Below are 22,575 nucleotides of genomic sequence, written 5' to 3'. Positions count from 1 at the left end.
AGGCAAGTGTTGAATCTTGAGGGGAGCCAAAGGTCTTCATTCTTGTAGTAGTGGTTTGAAAATGAGTGTGCAGCAGCATTGAATTAAAGGGAGAAAGATGGGGTCAGGTGGGTGCAGAATTAGAGTCAGCACCACCCCCTGGTCCAGGCCCCCTCACCTTAACACCCGGACTGGGGCACATGCCTGCTGCCGGTCAGCCTGCCTGAAGCTGGGCACACCGGCCCATCCCACTCACTCCCCGCTTTGGCCCCCAGTGGCTCCCTGTCACCTCCCAGGTCAAATCGGAATCCCTCCATTTGGCTCTTTAAACCCTCCATAATGTGCCCCCTCCCACCTCTCTAACTCTTTTTAGACCCCCTTAGACCTTCCTCATACTGTGTGATCCAGTGACCCGGGGCTCCCAGCCTCTCCTCACACGAGACATGCCCATCTCAGCCTGTGGTGCCTTTTCACAAGCTGTCCCCATGCCTGCAATACTCTCCTTCCTCCTCTCCACCCTTGACTTCCCTGGCTTCCTTCAACTGGAAGGGAAAATCCCACCTTCCAGGAGAAGGCTTTCCCAGTCTCCCTTAATGCTAGGGCCTTCCCTCTGCTAGTTATTTCCAGTTTATCTCATAGATACATATACACACATAAATACATGTATGTATACACGTATATACATATGTGTGTATGTGAGATATGTATATATATATATAGTTTGTCCATAACAGCTTTCATTTAGTCTCCCCCATTTAGACTGTAAGCTCCTTGAGGGCAGGAGCTATCTTTTTGCCTTTTTATGCTTAGCATAGTGCCTAGTACGGAGTATGGGGCTTAATAAATGCTTGTTGAATTGACTTGAAGAAGGTTACTGTGACCCAAGGGCTGCTGTGTACGTGTGTATATAGGTGTATATACACATATAAATATATTTGTGTGTATATGTACATACACACATAGGACATATATAGTGGATACTGTGTTGTGTTTATATAATTCAAGAGAAGGTAATCTTTCTGGGAAAAAGCCAATAACAGTCCCACATTTTCTCATCAAGAGCCTGCTTAGCATTAGGTGAGTTTCTATTCAGAAGTTAACAGAAAAAGCATTCAAGGTTCTCTATGAAAGAAGTGATGCTGCCTTTCTCCCTGGCATTTCCCCTCACACCTCCCTCATGTAATAGCATATATTGAGGTTGTCTGTGCTTTTGTCTTACCCTCCTATTAGATGTTAAGCTTCAAGAGGTCAGGGACTGTATCATCCTCATTTTCCATCTTCCACCTCACCTCTGAAGGAGAGCAAGAGCAAGACTAAATGTCAGTAGGATTGGGGACCCAAATGGAAAAGGGGAATGGGTCATAAAATGGAGATCTAAAAAAATAAAATAAAATAAAATGGAGATCTAGAGAGGAGGTAACACAAAATGGAGCAGAGTATCTCTTTCTGGCTTTAGCATTGAGTCATCATGTGATGTTGGACAAGTCACTGACTTCCCTAGGCTTTGTTCTTTGTGTAGACACTTGAAATGATAACTGCTACATGACTCAGAAGAGAAGCAAAGGCTTAAGGATAAAAATAGCTGCCATTCTATGAAGGAGGAGAGTGAAGTAGGAGGAGTAAAAATACTACAGGACCCAGCTTCTTAAACTGGTCGCAACTCTACATGGGATCAAGTCACTGAATGTGGGGGTTGAGAAAAATTTGGCAACACTAAAAGGATTATATATACCTATTTTATATACCAGGGTCCTCATGAAAATTTCTTGGGTGAAAGGGGGACACTGGAGACTAGGTTAGGAATTTCCACCAGGAGAATAAGAAGAGGGAAAAGGAAGAACAATCCTTGGTATTGTTTAGTGCAGCAGTATTCAAAGTGTTGATTGAGGGACCCCTGAAGGTCTCCCAGGACCCTTTTGGGGATCCGTGAGGTCAAAACTACATTCACAATAATACTAAGATGTTTGAATTTCTAATATGGTAAATAACAAGAGATATAACTTACATCTTTTTTTTTTTTTGGTGAGGCAATTGGGGTTAAGTGACTTGCCCAGGGTCACACAGCTAGTAAGTGTTAAGTATTGAGGCCGGATTTGAACTCAGGTACTCCTGAATCCAGAGCCAGTGCTCTAAACACTACGCCACCTAGCTGCCCCCAACTTACATCTTTTTAAAAAAAATCCAATTGAGGAGTCCTCAGGAACTTTAAGATTTGAGAACCCCAAGTGGAATAGTACAGTGTCACACATAGTAGGAATACAAACATCTACCTAGCACTTACTACTTGTAAGGCATTGAGAATACAAATATGTAAATATATATTATATATATATATTATATTTATATGTATATAGTGGCTTCTGTCAAGGAGTTTACAAGCTAACAAAAAAAACCCTCAAACATGCTTATGTCAATAGCTTCCATTTATAGAATAATCACTTATATTTGTATGATTCCTTAAGATTTACAAAATGCCTTCCTTACAAGAAACCTCGAAGGTAAATATGCTGGCTATAGGATTAATTACAAAGTGTTCTGTGTATGCATTTGTGCATGTATTATCATACTACGTCATAATGTTGATTATCAGCACCTATCCCAGGGTGCCAAGCACAGCCCGGCAGTCGAGAAGGGAACTAAGCATGAATGCCAGTGAAAGAGCAAGGGATTTCAGAGATCGAGTGGCTCAACCTTTTTGTTTTTAAGACAAAGAAACTGAGACTCAGAAAGGTAAATGACTTGCCCTAAGTCACAAAGGTGGTCATTAGCAGAGCCAGGGTTTGAAACTAAGTCTTCTAGTGCCACAACAATGCTGCCTTCTCCCAGTCCAGTGCCTCATCTGACACCAGTGCTAACAGAGGGCAGGCACCGAGAGTGGGAAGGGGAGGAGGCGGAGAATCAGCAGATGGAGTAGACAGCAAGAGGGGAGCTTACCTAGGCAGGGAGAGAGAAGCGAGAGCAAAAGACTGGGTAATAATAGGCATAGGACGCCAGCATTAAGAATGGAAGTTGATAACATGCCAACTGCTTCCTCAAGCAAGGGCCCCTTCTGTGCTTCCTGCCTAAAGCCAGAACTGACCTCCGAGTGTGGGCCGGCCTAAGTCTGTTACAGGTGGAGACAAGTAAACTCCCCGGGGCTGGGAGGCAAGAGAGTGAGTGGGGTGGGGAGGGAGCTAGAAGACAAGAATTTGCGAAGGTAAGAAGCCTTTTTCTTCCGGGGATAGGCAGGAGGCTGGTGAGTCATCCCAAACCAAAGCAAGAAGCTTGAAGTCATTGCTAATTGTTTTGGTGAAAGAAGTTAAGATTGCTGCGCATTCCTTGGATTTGCATCCGATGGCCGTCAGCAGTGTCACCCCTTCGCAGATCAGCCTGAATAGGCTAGTAAGAGTAGAAAGCATTAATAGGGGCGCTCCCCAAGGTGCCAGGAGCAGGTCACTACGCAGAGTGGTGCTTATGTAATGAGTGCCACTGCGACATTATAACAATTTAAACCCTTTGTGCACCTCCTCACTTAATATTCCCATGCTCACGTTCTTCCTGTGTGTGTGTCTAGCAGTGATGGTGTCTATGAGAGGTAGCTCTTCCCTGGAAATCAGGGAGGAAGTAGCGAGCTGACTTCTGTACAAGGCCACAGCCTGGCCTGTCCCTACAGTTTGCAGAAGCCCCCCTCCCCTGCAGCCTGCTGTTTTCAGTTCAAATCGAAGCGCCCGTTATGAACTTTGCCTTACACAAAACGTGAGTGCAGAGCATTAGGATTGTATCTGATTCCATTAGTACTATCAGGGTTGCTTTTCAAATTCAAGTGGGGAGCTCCTCTTCTTCAGGACCTGAGCCGATTTCTCAGGATGTAGGGAAGTCCTGGGGAGCTGCTTCAGTGAGTCACAGCCTGAGCCTAGGTCCTCTTCACCCCAGCCCAAGGCCAACAATACCATCCAAGAAGTCACACTACATTAAATAACAACCATATTGATCAAATGATGACAACCCGTCCTGAGGGGAACAGACTGCTTCACCAAGGATGATCATCCCCTTGGTTTGTCATCACCCACATCTGCCTTTTTCTCTCTCACTCAAGAGCTGCTGGATGACTCTGGAAGAAGTCCACAACTGTGCCAACTAGGGATTATTTATGTTACCCAATTTTGCCATTCCCAAAAGGCTGTTATCCAAATTTCACTGGGGCCCTTAATGCTACGTGTCAGCCCTTTTATTCATCCGCCCCAGTGCCTGTTTCCAAACCTTTGTTCTCTTTTCAGTCTTTTCTAACACCCCTTGCATCCTCGCTCTCAGAGAAGGTTCTTGTCTCATATTTTATTGGAAAATTCAGGCCAATGGCAGCCCCTCAGCTTTTGCCTTGATCCAATTCCCTGCTTATGTCCCTCTGGAAAAATCTCTCTTCAATCGAGCTCCTCTCCCCCATAATTATCAAATTTTCATACAGTGGCTACTTTCCTGATGCCTACAAACACGCCTATATCTCCCTCAAACTCGCCCCAAAACCTTCACTTCACCCTATCCATCTCCTTAAGTTAAAGCTCTCCTCCTTCCAACAGTCTAACACCCCTGGCAGTTATTTATCCCTCTTTCCTCTACTTTCTCATCTCTCCTCCTATCTCAACCCCTTGTGATGTGGTGTCCTTCCTCATCACATTACAGAAACTACTCTACCCGATATCACTACTGCTCTCTTTGGTACAAAATCCAGTTCTTCTTGATCTCTGTGTAACGTTGAACACTTGTCCTTCCTGATAGATACTATCTCCTCTCTAGGGTTTTTGTGAAATGTATCTGCCACGGTTCTCTCTCTGCCTATCTCTGTCTCCTTTACAAGGGCAAATCATTGGCAGATTTTTTTTTTATATTCTCCTTCAGTGATCTCATCAACTTCCATGAATTCTGATATTATTTCTATGGAGATGAATCCCAGTCTGCCTATCAGTCTTCACCTCTTGAACCACACCTCTGTCTGCCCACTGGGCATCTCCACCTGGTTGCCCCATAGGCATTTTAAACTCAACATGTCCACAACCAAACTCATTATTTCTCTCCATAAACCAAGCCCTCCTCCTAACTTAAAGATTCACCAGTCTTCCAGTCACCCCAGGTTTGCAGCCTAAGGAACTTCACTGTCACTCTGACCCCCTATCCAATCCATTACTGGGTCTTGTTCCGCCTGCTCATAAATCAGCCGTCCATCCCTCCTCTCCACTCAAAGAGCCACTAACCTAGTTTAGGTCCTTGCCTAGATGGCTTCGTAGCCTCCTAATTGATCTCCCAGCCTCAAGTGTCTCCCCTCCCCTGCCCAGCCCCCACACAGCGACCAGAGTGATGTTCCTAAAGCACAGCACGTTATACCACTTCCTGGTGTAAAAACCTCAGGATAAACTCTCATGTTCAGCTTTTGGAGGCTTTCACAATCTGGCTCCTAATCCAGGGTTCTTAGCCTTTTTGTGCGTCACGGGCCCTCTGGACAAGCTTATAAACAGACTCCTCAGACTAATGGGGTTTTTAAAAAATCATAATTGATGAAATGCCAGATTTCAGTTAGAAGTTATAATAAGGATGTCATTCTTTCCCACTCGAGTTCACAGATTTTCCTACCTCCATCCCCACCTGAAATCTAGCCACAGACTCAGGTGAAGAACCCCTGCTTAAACTTTCCAGACTGATCACACACACACACACACTCTCCATGCCAGTCATTCTAATCACCATCCCTACTTCCATCTTCCACTTCCTTTACCTTTGCCCAGACTATTGTCTGTCAAGCCTAGAATGCTCTCTCCTCACCCCCACCTTGAGTAAACCCTAGGTTCCTTTAAGGCCTCAAATCAAGTTCAATCCTATAAAGGGCCTCTTCTGATTCTCCATTTTTTTAGTGCTTCTGCCCAAAATCACCTTTTACTTATCGTGTATCTATTGTGTATTAACTTTACCTGTGAATTTATTGCATTTCCCCAGGAAGAAAATAAGTTCCTTAAGGAGGTCTTTCTATTCTATCTTCAGGACTGAGTACCATGTGTAAATACGTGTGGTTGAGTCATTTATTTATTTATTTTCAGTCCATGACCCCATTTGAGGTATTCTTGGCAAAGATACTAGAGTGGTTTGCTATTTCCTTCTCCAGCTCCTTTTTCAGATGAGAAAACTGAGGCGAATGGGTTAAGTGACTTGCCCAGAGTCACATGGCTAGTAAGTGTCTGAAGCCAGATTTTAACTCTCCCAGGACTCTCTCCACTGTGGCACTTAGCTGTCACTTGATAAAGACTTGCTGATTGATTAGTTGTAGAAGCCCTGGCAGCAGATGGGAGTTTCAAGGAAGGACTAAGCACCAGGTAGATATAAATTAGAGTGTTTGCACCTTCAGGATTGTATGGGTTGTAATCACCTATACAACTCAGTCCCATATCAGGGAAATCTTAGAATTATAGCATTTTAAGTACCTACTCTATGGAAGGCATTTTTTTTAAGCACTGGAGGTACAAAAGATAGTCCCTCCCTTCAAGGAGTCTAATGGGAGAGACTATTCAAACATCTATGGATAAACAAGATTTGAATATAAGCAAGATAAATTGGAGGATCCAAAGGAATCTTACTGCTCTGAGGCTAGACAGAAGCAAACAATCCTCTCATCTGCAGAGGCAGAGACCAGTAAGTATTAAAGATTCTGGTTTTACCTGTTGGTTCTCCTCCTAGTTGGGTCCTCCTCCCCCTCGACCCTTTTCTTTCGGCATTTATGGATAGTGTCATGTTCTCCATATAAGCCTGGACTTCTCTTGAGGAGTTTTGACTTCCTTTGGCTAAGTGGAAATGGATTCCCTTGAGTTGTATGATTGCTTTTTTTTTTTTGAGGCAATTGGGGTTAAGTGACTTGCCCAGGGTCACACAGCTAGTAAATGTCAAGAGTCTGAGGCCAGATTTGAACTCAGGACCTCCTGAATCCAGGGCCGGTGCTCTATCCACTGCACCACCTAGCTGCCCCTGTATGATTGCTTTTTGTTAAGGCCATGAAACCCCCTCAATCTGGCATGGGGGCCCTGATAGAGGGATCTCTGCCCCAGCCGTCTGTGATGCAGAAGTGATTCATGTGTGACCTATAGTGGAAAGAGTGCTGGTAATGGAGATTCCCCAAATGTACAGTTGTAATCCCAGTGGGATCTGTCTCTTCGTCTGTGTATAAAAAGCCCCACACCTACTAATGATGGAGGTTTCAGTCACATGAAGAGAGCCAGCATGGTTTGCTTTGGCTATATTTTCTTCAGTCCTGTCTCCAGTGGACATTCCCGGATTGACTGCTGGCTAAAGCTGATCGACAGATTGATGGCAATCCAGATTCAGTCTTCTTCCTCTGTGCACACAGAGCTCTTAAATACACACACACACACACACACACACACACACACTTTATAAACAAAGATTGCCAGGTAAAAATTTGATAACCTTGAACTTTAGTCTTCTCAAATGCTTGGTAGCAACACACTTCTCTGCAAACAGCTGAGTGTTCTGAAGCCCTTTGTAGCCTGATCACACCAGATCACAGAATAAAGCAGTATTTCTAATGACGAGAAGAACTCATGAGCTATTTACCCCCCAAAATATTCCATCTAATTTTCTCTCTGCATCAAATATTTTATTAATCTGGTTATAGAAAATTATCTGTTAAATAATCTAGTGTAACAAATGCTTTCTCCCCTTTTGGTTACCAAATGTATGTATGTGTGTACATACATACATGCATGCATGCATGCACATACATATATTTATTTATAAAAATATATAAATATATTCGTTTATGTAGAACAGAGATCCATCCTTAATCACAGCATCCACTCCCCTATCAAATTGATATTTCTAAAATATATCTGACTATGTCTTACACTTAGGTTAAAAACATTCACATGTATGAGAAGAGGAGGGCATGGCCAGGCAGCAGTCTATCTGAAAAAGATCTGAGTGTTTTGGGGAATTACAAGCTTAAAATAGAAATCACCAATGTGATAATAGAGCAAGCCAAAAAAGCTAGTGAAGTCTCAGACTGCATTTAGGAAAGTCGTAGTGTTCAGACCTAGGGAAGTGAGAGTGTCACTCTCCTCTGCCCTGGTCAGATGCCATGTATAGTATCAGATTCCATTCTGGCCGCCACATTTTAGGAAGAACATTGGTGAGTATCCAGAAGAGGGATCTTCATGCCATATGAGGATCAATTGAAGGACTCGGAATACTTCGCCTGAAGAAAAGAAGACTCAGAGGTTGTGATAGCTCTCTTCAAGTATTTGAAGGACTTTAAAATGGAGAGGGGCTTAATATTGTTCTGCTTGGCCACAGAGGGGAAGAATGAGAAAAAGTAGAGGGTATATGTGAGAGGTATATTTTAATTTTATGTAAAGAAAAATGTTCTAATGTTTCGAGCTACCCAGGAGTGGATTGGGCTGCTTAGGGGTCCAGTGGGCTCCCACCCTGGGATTTATCAAAACTGTGACCATCTGACCACCCGGTGAAGGGATCTTATTTAGCACTGGCACTAAACGACTCAGAAGTCCCTTACAACTCTTTAAGTCTCTGATTCTCATGTTATTTCCCCTGCCTAAAAACCTTCCAGTGGCTCCCTGAGACCTATAAGAAAAAATCGGTTTCCATCCCCAAGCATATGAGGACCATCCATAACCAACTTCATCCTGCCTCTCTAGCCTCATGTCATCGTTACTCCGCATCACACACCTAGCCTTCCAAGCCAGATGTGGTCCCTCTCCCTTACCGAGATCCTCCTGGATCAATTGGATTGTTCCTCAGCTCCCCATCACATTCTATCTTGTGTTATTCTCTGTGTGCATGTTATATTCCCCTGTGAGAAAGTGAGCTCCCTGTGAACAAAGATAGCCTATTTTTTATATTTGTGTTCCCTGGACCCAGCATAGAACTTTGCACTTATTACAAAATAAATATTATGTTGAAGATAAAATGGAACATCTGTGGTGGAAAACCAGAAATAAAATGTCTGCCATCGGCTCCCCTTGTTTGAGAGTGAAGAAAATATCTGCTTGCTTGGGTTGGTCACAGTAAACCATCTGTTATCCTTACTGGTCACACCCTCCCAGGTCACTCCCCTAGGACCTCTTTTGAGTTTCCTGAAGATTGAGCTTGCTAGGCTGCTCTCCTAAGCACCCCAGAATTTGGAGAGACAGGACCACTAAATCAGTGGTTTTCATTTTTGAGATGGATTTACCACAAACCCAATTACTTGTCCTGGAAAAACATTGTGCTTTTCCTCTTCCATGTAAGAAAAAGAGATTTTTTTTTCTGACCCAAACAGTTGGTCTAGGGTATAAGCACATCCACAGATCCTAAACACCCCATGGTTAGGGGCCATTTCTGTCAGAGACATCTCCCACACTTAGCAGTGCTTCATAAATGCTTTGGATAAGAATTCCAGAAGGCAGGGGCACACCAGCCATCTGGGCCAGGGCAGGGCACTGTACACATTTCATTGTGTGATGAGTGTTTTTGATTTGAAGAAGGTAGAAAATTCAAAACCCAGACACAAGACAGACACATATCCGGTTGTGAGGCAAGCTGTCTGGTACAACTCCTCAGAAGGGGAGATTTGCCGCCTCTCCTTCCACATCTTTATAGTGACCTGGAATTGGAAGTGAGCTTGCCTTCTAATGAAAAGAGCAGATGTTACAACCACTACTGAGGCCAGACGCAGGACCAGCAAGAGGCTAAAAACAGGCAGCAACATAATGGCAGATTCAGTTTAAGAAGATGCATGAAGAAAGCTAGCCATGGAGTCCAGTGGAGTTTATTGTCCCAGGAGATTTCTGAAGCTGGGCCTTTGGCTAGGGTGTCAGAGCTGGAACCAAAACCAATTTTTAAATATGAGGAAGGAAGAAGAAGGGAGCTGTAGTGTCTCAGTGGCAGGCAGGTGTATAACAGAAACTCAAATCAGAAAGATATTCAAGGATGGAAAAAAAGATAAAAGGAACTAAAGATAGACCAGGACAACACCTAATAGGTGATGCAGTGGATAGAGTGTCAGACTTGGAGTCAGGAAATTCATCTTCCTAAGATCAAAATCTGGCCTACGGACACTAAGCTTATACCCTGGGCAAGTCACTGAACCTGTTCGCTTCAGTTTCCTCATCTGTAAAATGAGCTGGAGAGGGGCGGCTAGGTGGCGCAGTGGATAAAAAGCACTGGCCCTGGATTCAGGGAGTACCTGAGTTCAAATTCGGCCTCAGACACTTTACACTTACTAGCTGAAAAAAAAAATCTGACAAAAAACTGAGCTGGAGAAAGAAATGGCAAACCACTCCAGTATCTCTGCCAAAAAAGAAAAAAACCCAGGTTGGGTCACAAAGAGTCAGATATGACTGAGTTTGACTGAATAACAACAAAAAAGATACACAAGCAAAAGTACCAGAGAAAAACATGCTAATAACAAACATTCCCAAAGTAATAGACAGTAATGATTTCAAATAGGTGGGATGAAAAAGAGGTCAGGACAGGGAGTTAGAATGGGCACTAGATGAAGAACTGAGGCTTAGACAGTTTCAGTTACTTGCCCCATAGTCACAAACTTAGTGTCAAAACTAAGACTTGATTCAGTACCCTCCTAAGTCTTACTACAGGCACTTTCTGATATCCACAGTGCCTAAATGCCATCTCCAAAATGGCGGCATTCCTAACATGATTTCCCAGGTCCCTAATAAAAAATGTGGTAGAAGGAAAGGGGAATTGGAAAGTGAAGTGGAGGAAGAAATGGGGTATACAACCACAATATTATATAGGATTATTGATACATAAGAGTATATCCCCATATGGTACAATGGTTCCCATGGACCATGCGCTCAAACCTTAAGGCAGATATAGAAGCAGAATAATGAGAAATGATGAGAAGTCTGAAAACTGTCTCTTGATCCATCTCCTTCCTTTCTTTGCTCCTTAGATGACTCTCAAAATTGAAGAGATCAAAGAATACAGCCCTTATCAGACTTAGGAGTGAGTGGGAAGAGAGAAGAGAGGTAATGGAACACCAGCAAATTGTAGCCTAGCATTGTTCAGCACTTTGCAAGATAAAAAACTAAAAATGGCACTTAAAAGCTTTTTTCCCTGCATAATTACAATAGTTTAGTTAGGGAGACTATGCAGTTAAGCATATGAAGATTATTGAACTCTCACTGCTAAAGCATCATTAATCCCACAAAATAGAATGGATAAGATGAAAAGATGAATGTCTGAAATAGCTAGCTAATGATACCTGTTAGTGTTTGGAAATGGGATGCTATTCTGATGCAGATACTTAAGCCCACGGGTAGACCTTGAAAGAGAGACCCTTCCAAAGACACCAAGAAATGCCTATGGCATCCCTGTCATGTCACAAGGTGGTGGGCAGCCGTTGTCATAGGAATCTACAGTATTACCCGACCTACTTGTTCAAACTATAATGGAGATGGCTTACTTTTTTTTCCTTAGTTGGGAGGAATTCAACACCTGGCATTTCTTTGGTTATAGGGAACAGAGTGTTGAAAGTCACTCCATCGATGCAGATAGGCAATTCATTTGTAACTTAGTATTAGACTTTCTTTGTATTACACAGCTGGAGGGTGTAAAGCTGCCAACTTGTATCAGAGGAAGTAAATGAGCCCAGGACTTCCTGACTCCAGCCCTCTATCCACTAGGCAAGTTGCCTGCCCCCCCCCATCTCATTTAGTTCCATTATAGATGTGGATACAGTGCTAGTTTGTGTCAAAGGTAGATTTGAACCCCGGGTCTTTCTAATTCCAAGTAGTGGCCCACTTTCCCCTATGCCACTGCCTCTCTTCTGGCCCACTTGTGTTTGCTAAAGTATTGAATTATCCAAGGGCAGGCCTCAAGCCGAACCAGACCCCATTTCCCCCTCTGAGATGGACACAGACAGTGACCTGGAATATTTTCTACATTCAACCTAGTGATAGTGTGAATGGAAAATCCTCCAGAAGTAACTGGCCAAAATAGGCCAAAGATTACAAGGAGCAAAATCTGGTCTACTCAGAGATTAGGTATGTAGTCTGTCAATTACAGACTTAAGAAAGGGTCTTACTACCTTATGGTGGGGGTTGTATGTTGCATCTTAGTACCTTAAAAGGTGGAGCCAGGGGCAGCTAGGTGGCACAGTGGATAGAGCACGGCCCTGGAGTCAGGAGTACTGAGTTCAAATCTGGCCTCAGACACTTAACACTTACTAGCTGTGTGACCCTAGGCAAGTCACTTAACCCCAATTGCCTCAAAAAAAAAAAAGGTGAGCAGACATTTGTCATCTGCTTGAAGTTTTCATGGAGAACTGAAAGGAAAAATGATAGGACGGTTCTTAGTCTAGCATGTGACCTGGCAAGCAAATTGTCAGGTATTCTTGCTGAATGATGTATCTGTAATGCGAAGAGTCATGTGAAAAATCAAGAATACTGAAGGCAAGAGTCTGTTCGTCTAGATAACTTTTTTATTGTACATAAAATAAATTAATTACAGTTTGAAGCAAAAAGCACAAGTGGCTTTTAAAGTGCATCCGTATAGGTCTGGGGGCTGTAAACCTCCCCCACCCATCGCTCACTGCAAGATGGTGATAGAGCATTTAGCCACCAGTCCATGGCTCAGCCAAGCCTCTAAAGCAGCCCAAGCTTCATTGCCAGAGCCCATTAGACAAATCACATCAAAATCAATTAACGTGATCATCCACATTTTTTTTCTGCACCTGATGCCAAAACAAAAGGAAACAATTGGACAGTTCCTAACAATTACTAAGTTGTCGCACGAAGCTGCAAACCAACCACGTGGCATCATTTGGACCCCATGAAGTCATGGCCTGCATATTTGCAGCAAGCATACAAGTAACCGCATGTTTTTTACATTGCATAAACTTAACAAATGTAAAATGTGGTTTGTCTTACAAAAAATTAGGCCCAGGAAACATGAGCAGTGGCATTTATTCGTAGGAAGCAATTTTGCTCCATGTTCATGATAGAATTTGGTTGCCAGGTCCTCTACGATATGAACGGTGTTTTGCAAAGTAATTTTTGTGGCTTACGCATTGTGGAAACTTACCAATTGCTATTGCATAAGTCATTCTTTGGGAGAGGAGGGAGTTGAGGGGAAAGCATATGAATCGCCTTGAATTGACTTGTCTTCTAGTCGCCATTGTACGATCACAGTGCTTCGTGCACTTCTGTGAAAGAAACTACAATCGTGGCTAGCTTCATTACAGGCGGTTTGTGTAGACAAGACCACCACAGCACGCACACCCCCACACGGGGAAGACGCACACATATTGTTTCACCGATTTCAGGAAGGTCCAAGCCTTCTGAATCGCATTGATCCTGCTGACCACATGCGAGAAGGCTCTTCGTGAACTTTTTTCAAGGCTCATCGGTTCTTTCTGCTAAGAAGGCAGCGGCTCTTCCCTTTCAGCAGCAGTTCAGAGGAGCCCTCCCTCAGGCCACTCCGCTTCGCCCTTCCTCAGACCCTGTAGTACCAGAATTCAGTGTTCCGGAATGGAACTTCAGCACTACTTCCTTGGAAGCCACAATCTCTCTCCAGAGTTTTGCTCTCAGACTGAAGTGACAGTCCTCACTTTGGCAGACAGGGGCTTGCTTGAACCTTCTCTTCAGGTCCTGCATATTGGGAGACTTTGGCCTAGGAATGAGAGAGGTTCTCCTCTTTTCTGGTGTGCTGGACACCTGCTGTTTGTGACTCACTTCTTTGCACAGGATGTGAAAGGCGCTGTAGACATCATTGTAATTCTCACTGACAGACACTTCATAAAATGTGCAGCCCAGCATGTTGGCTAGCTGCAGTCCGTGCTGGGGCTCCACCTGCTTGATATGGAGCAGGTCAGCCTTGTTCGCTACAATGACGACGGGCAGCCGGGCGCCAGGGTGCAACTGCTGGACGTGCTGGTGCAGCTGGCTGATCAGCTCATAGCTCTTGTAGTCAATGATGGAGAAGACAATCACCACAGCATCAGCCCAGCGAATGCACCTATTCAGTTGTTCGTTGCAGCTCAAGCCTTGTTCGTGGATCTAAAAAAAGAGAAGGATCATGAACGCAAATTCTTGGGGATAGGAAAAAAAAACAGTCTGGCAAACTTAAAAGCCCAAGTCAGGAGAGTCCTTTGGGCTCCCACCATTGAGGGCCATAAATACACATTATATTCCCGCACATTTTGGCTTCCTTGAGAATATGTTGATCCAGCTGCATGAAGTTGGAATAAATAACCCTGCAGCTCACTACACTCAAGTGGAAAATTGACCTGCATAGTACTACAGGCAGAGAGACTTTGTAGTTCCACAAAATGGGAAATTAGCTGGCTAGACAGTAAGTCTGGGGAAGTGAAGATATGAGCTGGAAGCATTTAAATCTGGATAACTGCCCAGTTCAAGGGAGAGGAGGGGAAAAAAACCACTATACCACTAGTATGGCTCTTTTGTCCACAGAGTAACTTTCCACAATATAAAACTGACTAAGTCTTGGTAAATGCAATGGTACATTTGGGGATTTAATGCTCAAGTTTTCAGCTCTTTCCCCCATTTCAGACACTAGACTTCTCCTTCCCAGTAACAGGTCAAAGGAGAGGGGATTCTGCATCCCAGAATTCCTCAGGCTGGGACTGATCCACTGCTAAAGAGATCCTCTCCATGCTCCAGTAGTTTACAGCCTCTCTTCTCAGCACTAGCTAGAGTGAGGACAATTGCCACTTTGATGGAAAGTGTAATCAAATGGATAATGGCTGTGAAATTATATCTAAAAATCTCACCTGGACTCCTGGTGTATCTTGAACCTGAAATTGCCAGTGTTTCTCCCTCAATTTGGACTTGTCTGGTATAAGGTTACCTATTCAAGGGAAAAGGAAAAGAAAAAAACGGTTATTGTCTCTGACTTGAGAGGGATTTCAAAGCACTGCACTTAACAAAAATTACACAAAAATAAGAAAATAAACCCATCTTATTAATGGACTTAGGGGTTGTTGGAGTTTTGTCTTGTTTTTTTAATTGAAAGAGTCCATAGACGACAACTGAAAACAAAGTAGTCTGCCCAATATTTAACACAAGAATACAGCATGATATTTATAGGGTCTGTTTTTATGACAGGAAACTCATTGTTTTTAGAGGGTTGACCTCTTCTCCAACTCAGTTTCTATATATGGACAAGCATTTCCTTAAGTCTCTTTCCCTGCTGGAACTCCATCAAAGAATACTAGAGTTAGCAGAGACCTTAGAGATCATTTAATACAACCCACCACGTATTTACAAATGAGGAACATGAGGCTTAACAAGACTATGGCTGGCCTATGGTGACACAGCTAATTAAGGGGTAGAGAACTTGGCTCCTGGGTCTTCTAAAACCAAGTTGGGCACTCCCTTCCCTGTACCACCATGGTGTCTCCGTGTGTGTGTGTTGTGTGTGTGTGTGTGTGTGTTTTTTCCCAGTTCTGGCTCCCTGCTTGGACACACTTATGATTTAAATATATTTGACCTCAGAACAGGTAAGCAACCACTTACAAGTAACAATGGTTAAACAATAGTAAGTTCCAAGGTTGCCTTGACTAATTTTGCCCTGGCTTATGGCTTACTTGGCATATTAAATAATTCCATAGAGGCCCTTGCCCTGTTCCTGAAGGTTTTCACCAATTTGTACTACAATGTGACAGCAGACTAGATATGAGTCTGAGTGCATGTAATAGTATATATATATATATATATATATGTGTGTGTGTGTGTGACTGGACTCTAGTTCCTAATAAGAATTTTTAAATGTGTGTTCTCATAATTATTCCAGCTAGCTCCCTCCCCTTCTCCCCCCCGCCCGCCCCCCCAAACAATCAGAGTACCACTTATTTTTTCCTTATAGCCTACCATTAGAGAAAGAGGCTGGTTTAAGTTTATAACTACTTTGCTTTTGCTTTTTGGTTTAAAAGGTCAATCTGAAAGCAGCACTGCAGGGGGTAAGGCCACGCCTATCTTTTTTACGACTCTAGCAAGAGTGTTTTTGGAGAGTGAGCCTGAGTACAAAGGGGTACTTCCTACTGAGGGCTTCCAATGGTTAAAACATACCAAGGGAAAGAATCCTATTTGGAGGAAAATGATGAATGAGGCCAGAATGGATGAGGCCAGATGGCAGGGGTTTGCTTGGGGAAGGGATCGAGGGTGGGGGGGAGGGGAAGCAAAATTCTGTAAGGGCTGGAAGCCACAAATGTCAGGACGCTCACAGACTGCAGATTCTTGAAGGACATACTTAACCCCTAACAATAATGGCACCAAAGCCGGCATTTTCTCTTCAAAGGAAGAGCTGTTAGAAGATGCTCACCTGCATTTCTTTCATAGTCGCCAATGAATCGTTTGGTCAGGAATCGTACCACCAGTGCTGTGGGTCAGAAAAGAAACAAGGCAGCGGGATTATCCCCCTGGCATGACAGGCTAGCCGAGACCCAGTACCTGGGCTGTGAGCCCAGCCTCAGCAAATAGCTTTCCCGGGGGAATGGGCGGCAGAAAGCCAAGTGAACAGGCATTTCTACACTAATGCTGCAAGGTTCTTGACCAGAACCACAGTGGGAGAAGAGGGACCTCCCTCATGATCTGCTTCTGGAGTGGCCAGGCATCGAGAGCAGTCCTCTGCCTCTGGGCAGGGCTGTTCAAATCCTGACAGGTAAGTAGTTACCCCACATTTTAAAGAGGACCAGGAAAGCAACTTCACCATTCCCCCCAGGTGGCGGGCTCCATAGGGAGAAGAGATCAGAGATCAGATTAAGGACAGGTAGGGGGTGGGGGGCAGGGGTGGGCAGATCGGTAGGAGCTGCCCGGTCCCCAAAAGCTTTGTAGCCCTTAAAATAAATATAGACTTATTAGTCCTCACAGTCGGAGGAGGAGAAAGTCACCCCGTGTCCAGCCAGAACAACCCGACCCTCCTAGGGAGGGGCAAGAGCAGAGGCCGGGCGGGTCGGGGGCACAAGCCTCACCGGTCTTGCCGACTCCGCTGGCCCCCTCGACAGCGATCTTGACCAGGCGGCGGCCCGACACTGCGGCCCAGACCAGCAGTCCGATGGAGGCGGCGGCGGCGGCGGTGCAGCCGCTGCTGCCCGAAGTAGGGTTATCGGCGATGGTTGCCATGTTCTGGATCAGGCGCATCGCCCCGGCCGGGGGAGGTGCTGGCTGGTCTGGGGAAGGGGGAAGACGCTGGAGTCGGAAAGCGCCCGGTGGCTGCACAGCAGCGGCGGGCAGAGGCGGCGGCGGCAGGAGTGGCGGCGGCCGCAGCGGCTGCGGCAGCTCCCAGAGCTCTGCGAGAGATGTAGCCACTAAACGCTGCTCGAAAGCTAAAGCTTAGGGCAGGAGTTGTGGCGGCTGTCTCCCAAGCGCGCAGGCTATTTTGTGCTGATTTGGCCCCTCCCCTCTCCGCCCGCAGCCAATCCGGTTGCGGTCCTCGGGGAGACTCCGCCTCCCTCCTGGGGGCCGTTGGCTGCATCCCCCTCCGCCCTTCTCCCATCCCCCCGCCCCCGCCCCGGCCTCCAGCCTCCGCTGAAAGGGGCGAGTCCAGTGCTGGGCCCCGTGAGACTGCCGAGGCTGGGGGGCTCGGGAAAAGTGGGGCAGCCCAGGCCCGCTGCCACACCGCTCCCCGAGCCGAGCAACGTGTGCGCGTCCGTGAGCTCCTGAGAAGGACGCTCTGCTCTCGGGCTGGCCACGGGGCAGATGCGGTGGGCGCAGATGGGACAGGAGTGCGGGGCCAGGGGCACCGGCTGGCAGGCTGGGGTGGGGGTCAGGGGCCGAGGTAGGGCTGGGGGCGATGCTGGGAAATTGACCACCCGGCTCCCAAACCGGAGGTGTGCTGCTTCCCTCCCACCCACCCCCTTCAACGTGGGCATTCTCTGCCAGCTTCCTTTTACAAAGACGGGCTCTGCGCCCTCCCCCTCCACAAACACGCGCACATGTAGGGCACTCACTCACTCGTGCATCTGCACGCCCTCACTCACGGGCAGGTACATGCAGCCGGCAGTTCGGCCAAACTATTCATTCCCATCTCGGCCTCGCCACAGCAAGGCCTGGGGGGAGGGGAGGGGAACAGCCACATCAAGTCCCCTTTTCTTTGTGTCAAAGGCCTGTCTTTGTGTGGGTGAATCTCCACCTTCCACACTACGGTTGGGATCTGTGTGTGTGTGCCTTTGTCTGTCTCTCTCCTTCGGGATGTGATTACGCTGACTAATTTTAAACTCGTTCCTCTTTTGTGTACTGTGTATGCCTTGCATAATGGATTGGGATACAGTTGCAATTGATTGCTCCAATTAATTTTGTCCCTAATGTGACATTCGAGCTTAAGTAAAATAATATGCAAATCTCGAAGTTTTTCTACAAAGTCACATTAAAAATACTAAAACAATCAGGGCAGCAATACCTTCTCATTCATTCACTAGCCAACAATTTAAGTGCCTGCTGTTTACTGAACACTCTTTAAGTCCTGGAGGACATAAAAAGTTAAGATGAGCTTCTTGCTTTCTTGGCCATCCACAAAACTGAGCCACAAGCGAGCCGTAATTTCTCATCCTGTGAAATTATGTTCTATTCTTTTCCATAAATTCTCTGGGGAGGATATCCCCAATACACAGGAGACATTCCTCTCATTCTTTTAGTATTTTATGGGCACCTCTACAACACTAGGCTGTCCACCTGCTGTTTAATCCACCTTGATACATAACCAGACTACCTTCAATTTTATTTGTGGGAAATAAATCATAGTTTCTTAGATTAAGAGCCAGCAAGGATACTAGAGGTCATTTGATACAAACCTTCATTTTCCCCAGTCACACATTGATGGAGCCACCCCAGATTCTCTCACCCTCAAACCAAAGCTCTTCTCACTACTCCCGTCAATGATGTCTTGCTCTTTCGGTCACCTACAATGTTGACAACTCCAAGGCACAAGGTAGGAAAGACTCATCCCACTGGACATATTTGTGAGGTGAAACTTAAAAAGACTAAACTCACTCCCAAAGAAGATTCCAACTAGGATTCTAAAGCATGGGATCCATAGCAGCATATTGATTATCTCACAGGAGAGTGGCCAGAGTGCTGAACTTAGAATCGTCAGAGTGTGTAGAATCCTCTTCACATGGCTTGGGGGGGGGGGGGGTAATGAGAGTTAAGTGACTTGCCCATGATCACACAACTAGTAAGTTTCAAGTGTCTGAAGTCAGATTTGAACTCAGGTCCTCCTGAATCTAGGGCCGGTGCTTTTATCCACTGCACCACCTGGCTGCCCCCTTCACGTTGCTTTCTAGTAGCAATATTCCTTTGGATGAGTCCCCTGAACCTTTCCAAGGTTCTGTGTGATGGAGACAATAAGACTTTCTTTAACTACCTTGTTGGGTTCTTTTGAGAAATAATGTGTGTGTGTGTGTGTATATATATATATGTATATATATATGTATGTATGTATGTATATATGTATATATACATATATGTATAAATGCAACATGCATAAATCCCTTATAACCTTACATCACTATACACAAGTGGAAAGTTATTACAATTTTTAATGACAAAGGCTTTTAACAGCAAGGTTAAATTCCAGTCCCTCAAGCAGAATTTTACTAAGCAAATACTTTCTAGCCCATTGCACCCAAAGTACCCTTACCATTCATTCTGCAAGGCCCTCCATTGGTGACCCTAAGTACTGAAAGGACCATGTCAATGCTACTTATACTTCCTATAATACTCTGACTACCTCAGGATTGTCATGAGTGAGATGGATTGTAAATTGTAAAGCACAGTATAAGTGTGAGCTATCATTTCTATTATAAGAATATGCTCATATACACTGGAGGGGTCTGTGCAGAATTAAACGAATTCAATGCGATTCAATTAGACTCTTATTATTTTGTTTGTTTGTTTTTTATTTTTTTTTTTTGCAGGGCAATGGGGGTTAAGTGACTTTCCCAGGGTCACACAGCTAGTAAGTATTAAGTGTCTGAGGCTGGATTTGAACTCAAGTCCTCCCGAATCCAGGGCCGGTGCTTTATCCACTGCACCACCTGGCTGCCCCAGATGGATAGTATTTCAACAGAGAAAAGGAGGTTGGACATTACAGGCATAAAAGAGCACAGCCATCTTTTCTTCCTTTGTGATCTGATCCTCTTCCAAAGGTTCAATTTGCACCTCAATGGCAGCGCCTCCCAATTTCATATATTCTCTCTTGAATTTTATAACATGATATCTTTACTCAGATATCATCCCAGCACCATAAACTCAACACATCCCAAACCAAATTCATTGGCTTTCACTCTTCACTGTTCTTTTCACCTCCAGTCTCTTTCTTATCCAAATCTTCCTTCCCTGTACCTGCCGTAATAGTCTTCCTGAACCTTCAGCCTGACCATGTGATTGATTTCTCATGCTCAAAAATTTTACTGCCTCCTATTTCCTATAGCATTCAATACAATATCCTCAGCCTGGCTTTTAGTTCCCTCCACAATCTAACTCCAACCTACTTTTCAACTTTATCTCACATCATTCCTATGCCATCTACATTCCAGAAAAACATGATATGCCATGTTCCAGCTCAGTGCATTTGTACAAGTTATCTCTATTTCTGAAATGCACTCTGTCCTCATCTCTGCCTCTCAGAATCCTTATCTTTAAGACTCAAGGTAGGGACATCTAGGTGGTGCAGTGGATAAAGCACCGGCCCTGGATTCAGGAGGACCTGAGTTCAAATTTGACCTCAGACACTTGACACTCATTCGCTGTGTGACCCTGGGCAAGTCACTTTACCCTCATTGCCCTAACAAAAAAAAGACTCAAGGTACATGCCGCCTCCTCCATAAAGCTTTCCTTGATCTCTACTCCCTACAACTAAAAATGTTCTTTCCCTCCCACCCCCAATAAAGTTTTATAGAATATTTTGTTTGGCTCTCTCTCCTGTATCCATTACTTCGCAATGTGTATTATTTTCTTTCTTCCTCCCTTCTTTCCTTCCTTCCTTCCTTCCTTTCTTTCTTTTGGTGAGGCAATTGGGGTTAAGTGACTTGCCCAGGGTCACACAGCTAGTAAGTGTCAAATGTCTGAGACTGGATTTGAACTCAGGTTCTCCAGAATCCAGGGCAGGTACTTTATCCGCTGCACCACCTAGCTGCCCCCAGAAACATGTATTATTTTTATCTTAGTACATCTCATATTCCCCTAGTGGAATGCAAACCTCAAAGGCAACATCTCTCTCTCTCTCTCTCTCTCTCTCTCTCTCTCTCTCTCTCTCTCATTTCCGAAGTGCTTAAGACAATGCTTTCAAAATATAATACCTGCTCTTTGTGGTTGCAAAGAATTACACACTGAGAGGGATGTCCATCAATTGGAAAATAGCTTAACAAACTGCAGTATATGATAATGATGGAATACTACTATGTTATAAGAAATGATAAGCAGGATGATTAAAAAAAAAAAACCTGGTAAGAATGTTTTGAACTCAAAGTTAACAGAACCAGGAGAACATTATATACAGTAAGAAGAACATTGTAAGGATGATCAACTGTGCAAGACTTAGTTACTCCAATTAATACAATGATCCAAGAGAATTCTGAAGGACTTGGGATGAAAAATGCTATCCACCTCCAAAAAAAACCCAATGGAGTCTGAGCGCAGATTGAAGCATAATTTTTTTTCATTGTCTTTATTTTTCTTGCCCCTTTTTGGCAACATGGCTTATATGGAATGGTTATGTGTGATTTCACATGTATAATTGATATCACATTTCTTGCCTTCTCTAATGCCATTGTCTCTTATTTTTCCACTGAAATTGAGCTCTTTGCTGGACTGGAACAATTGTCAGTGCAGCTCAACTGTTAGATCAAATCAGCTCTCATTTGTAAACTATATTAAGGTTTTTAAAGCACTTTATGTGCATAATATCCACTTGCTCTTTACAACAACTTTGTGCAATACATTGAAGGATTAAGATGATGAAGATCATCTTCAATGAGATCAAGTGACTTGCTCTAAATCACATAGCTCAAAGGTGACGGAGACTAAATTTGAACACAGGTATTCTGATCAGCTCCAGGATGGGTGCTCTTTCCACTATTCTACCCTCTAGCTTATTAACCTACAAGAGTGCTTCAAAGCAAGTAACAGGAAATAAAATCTCAAGTTGCCCCCATGGCATACCATGTATAATGGCCAATAGTTGTTGTCGTTGTTCAGTCATTTTCAGTTGTGTCCTACTCTTCATGACCCCATTTGGGGTTTTCTTGGCTAGGATACTGAAGTGGTTTGCCATTTCCTTCTCCAGCTAATTTAACGGATGAGGAAACTGAGGTAAATAAGGTTAAGTGACTTATCCAAGGTCACACGGCTAGTAAATATCTGAGGCTGAACTTGAACTTGTGTATTCCTAACTCCAGACCTGGCACTCTTTGTAGCGCCACCTAGCTGCCCCTATAATTGGCAATATACTAATCAATGAACAATATAGACACACATAAACTTAGCAAAAAGGTAATAAAATATTCAAATATTACACAGTATATCCTGAAATTTTCAGAGTGGGTGATTATTTTAAGAAGTGGTATGTGTAATAGCTTACATTTAG

At 44.3% G+C, this 22,575-nt stretch overlaps 1 protein-coding gene across 1 annotated transcript; it reads right to left on the bottom strand.

Moving 5' to 3' along the window:
• Positions 1 to 13,417: 13,417 nt before the first annotated feature.
• Positions 13,418 to 17,132, bottom strand: RASL11B (RAS like family 11 member B). The gene is given in 6 exon segments (XM_043971767.1): positions 13,418 to 13,594; positions 13,596 to 14,030; positions 14,765 to 14,791; positions 14,793 to 14,836; positions 16,309 to 16,371; positions 16,964 to 17,132. Coding segments are annotated over 6 exon segments (774 nt in total). The 3' UTR covers positions 13,418 to 13,558.
• Between the last annotated feature and the right edge of the window lie 5,443 nt (positions 17,133 to 22,575).

The sequence above is a fragment of the Dromiciops gliroides genome, chromosome 6 (assembly GCF_019393635.1).
Source record: "Dromiciops gliroides isolate mDroGli1 chromosome 6, mDroGli1.pri, whole genome shotgun sequence".
NCBI classification, from domain to species: Eukaryota; Metazoa; Chordata; class Mammalia; order Microbiotheria; family Microbiotheriidae; genus Dromiciops; species Dromiciops gliroides.
This window is presented reverse-complemented; position numbering and strand designations above follow the sequence as displayed.